This window comes from Etheostoma spectabile, unplaced genomic scaffold (assembly GCF_008692095.1).
Source record: "Etheostoma spectabile isolate EspeVRDwgs_2016 unplaced genomic scaffold, UIUC_Espe_1.0 scaffold363, whole genome shotgun sequence".
Lineage (NCBI taxonomy): Eukaryota > Metazoa > Chordata > Actinopteri > Perciformes > Percidae > Etheostoma > Etheostoma spectabile.
The window spans coordinates 522031-528959 of record NW_022605593.1 but is presented as its reverse complement, the minus strand read 5'-3'; the positions used below and the strand labels follow the sequence as shown (position 1 = coordinate 528959).

Below are 6929 nucleotides of genomic sequence, written 5' to 3'. Positions count from 1 at the left end.
CCGCAGCGTCACACATTTGCCGTGAGAAAGAAAGTTCAGTTTGTACTCAGCAATGCTCATATGAATGTATTGTAAAACCTAGTCCGATATAAAATATGTTTTATGCACATCTGCTTTGTTCAGCCAAGCTTTATGTGGTTTGTTAGAGAGCTAGTGGCTTTACCTACAGAGCACATGTTCACTTGAATCTCTCCTTTTATGAAATTTTAGACTTTTTTTTCCTCTGTCATTTCTTCCCCCCCCCCCTTCGAGTATGTAATTGTTGTGGTTTGTCGGGCATTGCTGTTAGGTCCGCACCGAGAGTGCTTAGCATGACTTATTTAAAAGCACCACCTATAGGTCAAACTGTGACCTTTAGGACACTTCTCTTTATTCAGTTCCTCATAAAGGACAGGCTGGGTTTTCATATTCAGTCACTAGAATATGAATTACATTTATTTTGGTGACCCTTGCCTACCTTTCTTCTGTTTGCTGTAGACAAGAACTGCATCTGTTTAATACAATACATAGTATGTACTCCTTTCTGCTTCCAGATAATGTTTTTTTTTTTTAAGATTTTCATAAAGGCTGCTTTTAAAGAGGATTTTACACATCAAAAATGTAAAATCATTTCCAGTACTTGTTACTCATTTTTATTTGATAAAAAGATGACCATTCTTCAGTGTGGGCTTTCTAAATTCCAAACCACAGAGGTGAGTACGGAGTGTGGTAGTTCCTCAAATATAAATGTTTAGCAACACGAGCCACAGCATAAAGAGTATCATGGGAGATATGCTACCTGTTAAAACAATAATAGTATTTTGAATGAGTACATGGCTTAAAAAAAAAACAGAACTTCATGATAGGTTTTACGTTGTCTGTGTAGAGTCTCGTTACAAAGAGTAGAGGAAGTTTGCAGATGGTGTGATACGTCATTGGTCTGCTTCATCGAGGCCAGGCTTAACGTTAAAATAACAGTTCATGCATCTTGCACAGTACTTTGGACTATTACTTTGCACTTTACATCCCACGCCATGTGTACTTGATTGATATTATGTCTTATTGGATATTATGTGCAAATGTGCCTATAAGTATATTCTTGTCTCTATTTTACAGTATCTGTCTATTTTACTATTTGTCTTCTGAATGTTTACTACTACATGTCTATTTGTTGAATGTATAGAGAGTTAACACCCTCCAGAGTCTAATTCCTTGTGTATGTAAGTTTACTTTGCCAATAAAACTGATGCTGAATTAACAACAGCTCTGTAGCAGTTGACCTCAAAGCCACTTTAGCTGGTAAATGTGTTTAAATCGGTCTTACAACTTTCCTTTTTTGAAACTAATACATTAGTAACTGGTGCAATACATGCACAAAAACACAAAAGGTTGTTACAACAGCAACTGACAATACCAGTTTTTATTTGATACCTTTGTGATAGATAGATAGATAGATAGATAGATAGATATTTATTGATCCCAAAAAATGGGAAATTACTGTGTGCAGCTTTTGGAATTTTTTTTCTGAATAAAAAGATGTAAAATAGAAGCATCTGTCCCGTTGTAATACTGGGTGATGGAAGGCAGATGCACTGTTGAGGTGCCCACTAGATGGAGATGGGGAGGTTGAGCTCAGACCTTCACCTGGCATCACTGAGTTTCCACGCTCACAGTGCAAGGGCTATTGAAGTTATGGGCTTTTTACTGAAGATTTCATTCTAATTGATAACATTTCTGTGTGGGAAGTCACGCCCTTTGCTCTCCAGATACTGTAAGTTGTGCCCCAGCCTGCTGAGGTGTTTTTGTATTGACACATATTTGGTTTAATCCTGAGGTAAAAGCAAATGTATTTCCCAAAATCTTACAGAGCCACTAGTGGTCTCGCCCTTATGCTATAACAACTTGCTGTAAGTGCCTATTGTTTCCCAAAACACAAGCAGAAATCCCAGGATGCTGTTTCCTGTAAAATGTGAAAGCAGGTCCGTGTCAAGCTAAACTTGCATATGGTTATAATGAATCTGTTTTTATCTTCAGCTGATTTTGTTGCATTTCATTAGAAGAACCGCTGATTTGTTCTAATTGTCTTTTATTAATGTTTCCCATGAATCCTCATGTGATACTTCATTTTTCTGTGGCCGAACTTTACGCTCAGCCAGAGGATGTTAGAAACTTTGAGGTTGTGTCATTGTGGTTACTTTCTGTCAGTTAGTTGGCTAGTTTGACGGTTTCACTTCCAGCAAGTTGTTAATGTAAAAGAAGAACCCAAGCAACATCAACTCATTCAGAATGCTGTTGCTAAAGTCCTAACAAACACACACCATTCACACCAACATTAGTCAAATTTCTGCTAAAAATAGAGTGTAAATCCCTAGTTTAGGATCAAAATACATCTGACTGTCTTTTACTGAACCAAATCTTTCATGTTCTCCACTGTCTTTGACTGAACCTCAAGCACTTCCCAATTTTAATTTGTAATCTGTACATCTCGGGGTCCGCCCAATGGTCCCACAGCCCTATGTTTCCACGTTAAGAATTTTCTTAAAATTAGGGCTAACCCCTAACCCCAAATTGAGAGAAACAATCTGATAGAAATTAATGAAAAAGTAACCGTGGGAACATAGGGCCTAATTTTGAAAATAAATCTTAGAAATGTAGCAACATAGGCACGCTCCCCACATCTCAACAAGGGCGTAACTTTGGGGGTGGGGGGTTGAGATGGCTTACGGGGGTCCCGGGCATTTACAGAAAGCAACAAAAACATCAACAGAACTCAGAGGAAAAAAAGAGAAACATTAAAAAGAGACCAAAACTTTGAACAAAAAAATGAGAAAAAAATAAAAAGCAACAAAAACTTGGAAAAAAAACAGTGAAAAAGAACACAAAAAAGCCTTTAATAGGAATTACACCTATGCATCTTGACCTCTCATGGATATTTCTTATTACTACCATCGCTTTACTTAAAATAATAAACAGGTTTAGAAGTATTCATTTGGCTTTATGGGATCATGGCAGTAGAAACATGAAAGGAAATTAGGAAGTAGAGAGAAGAGCATGATGGCATGCAACAACGATCCCTGACTGGATCAAACTATTTCTTTCTTGTGAACACATGCTCAGCATCTTTCTATCTATTTGTGTCTCTTTCAGGGGTTATTTCTTGGCTGGAAATGTGCCAGTGGTGAAAGAGTTAACCTAGGGAATGACATCATTGCTTCTCTGTGCCCTTTCCCATCTCCTCCAGCCCTCCATTCTTTCATCTCTCCCTCTCCCTCCTTCCCTCGTCTCCTCTGCCCTCCCTCTCCCTCTGCCCTCAGTCTCCTCCCTCTCCATCCCTCCTCCCCTCCTGCCCATGTGCCCGGCCCCTTCATATTGAAAGGGAAGCCTCTTGCTGGAAGTCACACAAGCAGAGCCTCACAGGAGCCTCACTCACACAGACAAATCATCATCAGTGTTCCTTTGAGTGAGGCCTCCGTTTGCCAAACTTCTACATCCTAAAAACAACATGGAGTTCCACAGTGTGCACCAAACCTTCAACCACAGCCAGCTGGGCGAGGAGAAGCACCAGATGCTGGACCTGAACCGACGCCTGGGGTCCTACCTGAGCCGGGTCAAACTCCTGGAGGAGGAGAACGCAATGCTCGCAAAAGAGATCCAAGCTCTACGACGCAGCGGCAACGGAGCCTCGACGCGTAGGCAAGGCCTGGAGGAAGAGCTGCGCCGGGTGAGGCTGGAGGTGGACGCAGCCTGGAGGGACAGGGTCCACACGGAGATGGAGGTCCGCAGGGTGACCGAGGAGCTCCAAGCCCTGGACCTGCAGAGGTGGAGGGAGGCTCAGGCTCAGGCGGAGGCCAAAAAGAAGATGGAGCAAAGCATGAAGGAGCTGGAAGAGGAACAGAGAGCTCAGATCTGGCTGAGGGAGAAGGTCAATCAGCTGGAGAACGAGATGAGGTACCTCATTCAAACCCATCAGGAGGATGTTGCCCACTTGGAGGCCACCCAGTTGACCCACTCCAGAGCCACAATGCCACCCACATTGGCTCAAAGGGGCAAGCAGGCACCAAACCTCCTAGAGCTAGGACAGGAGTACTCGCAGAGGGCCAGCAGGGCATGGCAGGAGGCAGCAGAGGCCCACCAGGGGCAGTTAGAGCGCCTGGAGGAGTCACTCAACCAGGCCAGGAGCCGTTTAACTCAGGCAAATCAGGAGAAGCACGAGAGCCAGCTGAAGCTCCGAGCCCTGGAGAAGGAGATGGCCTCAGCACAGGACGTGAGGCTGCATCTGGAGGAGACGGCGGCCCGGCAGGGGGACAGATACAGCCAGGAGATCCAGCAACTCCAGGTGAGAGAGAGCAGTGTGTAGGAATAGTGCCAGAGGCCACCAAACTATGAGCTATTACGGCAAAAATATTCTCAATATCAAGACAAATTTCTATTTTGTTGTTATTTTATATTTCTGTGTTTGTCTGTGATTTCACCGTCATATTAAGAGCTGCTAGACAGTGTTTTGTTGTCAACAAATATGACAAAGATCTATTCTAAATGAAGTGAATAGTACTACATGTGGTCATGTCCAGATGTCCCACTGAAGGCTTTGAAAAGGGGCTTTCCCCCCTCAGTATGCTCATTCAATTTTCTGATGGAATGAAAACGTCGGGATCTGAAAGGGACTGGGGGACTAGCTATTTATAGGCCGGGGCTGTTGGGATTAGTTCTGGGTCAAAGCAAGGGTCTGAGGGGTGAAACACACCAAATAAAACACTTTTTTTTTTTTAAAAGGACAATGCTGCCTTCATGAATTATTTATCAAAAAATCTTGAGAAAAAAAAAAGATTACAACCAGTTGAGATAAAATTAAAATCGTGACGCAGTTTTAATGATCTACTTTCGATTTTTTTAGTTTATTTGTGTGAAAGTATTGTTTCTGTTTAGTTGTTTAAAAAAAGGTTTGAGATAAAATACAATTTAAGTTGTTTTGATTTTCACTTTTGATTGTTATTTTGCAGTTCATTAAATAAAAAGGAATAGTTTTCAGTCATTTGACTTCAGCTCCTTTCGTTAACCCTCATGTTGTCCTCATGTTGTCCTTTATCAATGTTCTTTTTAATTCCCCAAAATAAAATGATTGATTCCACACAACACTCTTTGGCGAGTACACATCTCTACTGTCATTAATTTTGGGTCTTATTCAATTTTATAGCATTTGAAGAAAAATTCAATTTTTTTTTAAAAATAGTATTGAGTAAAAGTTGACATATTCCAGTCTGTGATTATCCATCAACATCCATTCCTTTAATTTTAGTCTAAATAATTCCTAATTTCTGCTTTTCTAACTCAAACATTAGGAATAATTTCCTATAATTTAATGTTACGTAGTGCTGAAAATGTAAAAAAAAAAGTGACAAAAGTGTTGAAAAATGGGACGAAATCTTAAGGAAAAGTTAAAAAACAATGATAAAAAGTGTCAAAAGTGTTGATTTTCAATTTGACGGGAAGACCACAAAGGTTAAAACAGATTCTGAGAAAATTGTATTGTGAACTTAAAATCTTAAGTTCAGTGTACTGTTATATATTGATTTGTATTTAACAAACAAACTGAGTGACAAGTCAAACCTAAAATGTTAACTTCATTTTCAGTAAAACCCGCAGAACATGACTCACACCACGAGTGTTTATTTATACCCAATGTACTTCACTATGAGAATGCATTCATACCTTTTTTTAACCACTTCCTTTTCCTGGTTCCCTTCCTGTTTTGGCAGGAGCACTTGGAGAGCCTGGAGGCGGAGAAAGAGGAGCTGGGCCAGCGGATCCATCGTGCTGCTCTGGAGAACCGAGGCCTGCTGCAGCAGAAGACGTCTCTGGGCCTGGAGGTGGTGACGTACAGGTACTGCACCGTCAGCTGCAAGATGGTCCACATTCTAGCACAGTGTTTCTCAAATGGGGCTACGCAGACCCCTAGGGGTATTTAGGAGTACTGCAGGGGGTACGTGATCTTTTTGCAAAATTTGCTCATTTAAAAATATGTCATGCATAATTCCTAAAATGATTACACTATAGTAAAGAATGTATTAAGTGATGGACTCTGAACATTTGAAATGTAGCATTTAAATGTTTTTCCAGTTACAAGATTGTTGTTTAGTAAATCCATCACTGCCGACACCATTGTTCCTCTTTATATAGATGGAAAAATGTTTTTGGACAGGTCAGGGGTTACTTGGCTTAAAAACAATTCAAAGGGGGTACACTATTGAAACATGTTTGAGAACCCCTGTTCTAGAGCATTCATTAGACATGAGTTAGTCACAAAACGCTTGGCAGAAAGCCAAGGAGAGAGATATTAACCATCAACACATACCTGATTGTCCTGTGCAGGGTTAAGGGGCCAGGAAGGTTGTCAGAAAAAAAAAAAGCATGCTTTAATAAAACATAAAGCTGAATCCAAAAACAGGCAGGGGAAGGAAGGGCAAGGAAATCCAGAAACACTTAAAAGACAAAACACAGGAAGAAACTACTGTATACTGGGAAGTATCCTTTAAATCAGGAACAAAACGCAGACAATCCAACACTGGAAAAAGAAACAGGAAAACACCGAGGCTGATATACCCAAGGAGAGCAGGGTGGTAACGAGGAACAGGTGGAGCACATCAGGGAGGGGCAGATAATCACAAAGGCGGGAAAACACACAAAACAGGAAGTAAAACAAAACATACCAAACTGTTAAAATAAGGACATGAAACATAAGGAGTGTCCCTTCAAAATTAAACAAGAAACAGATGTAATTCAAGATCATGACACAGGGTAACTCAAGATAAAAAAATAAAAAGGGATACCAGTGGTTTTGCGATACCTACTATATTAAAATAAAATCCTGGATGCATCATAACCGAAGAAGAAATGTCCTGGGGCCTGTTGCACGAAAGTAGAATAAAGATATCCAGGATAAGTGAAAAAGC

At 40.7% G+C, this 6929-nt stretch overlaps 1 protein-coding gene across 1 annotated transcript in view; it reads left to right on the top strand.

The window, feature by feature from the left end:
• nes (nestin) overlaps positions 1-6929 on the top strand; it is a 36165-nt gene that overhangs the window by 12610 nt on the left and 16626 nt on the right. Inside the window, exons 2-4 of the mRNA XM_032511425.1 lie at positions 395-399; positions 3414-4315; positions 5736-5860. Coding sequence (XP_032367316.1) covers positions 3482-4315; positions 5736-5860 — 959 coding nt within the window. The 5' untranslated portion in view covers positions 395-399; positions 3414-3481. The remainder of the gene's footprint in view (positions 1-394; positions 400-3413; positions 4316-5735; positions 5861-6929) is intronic.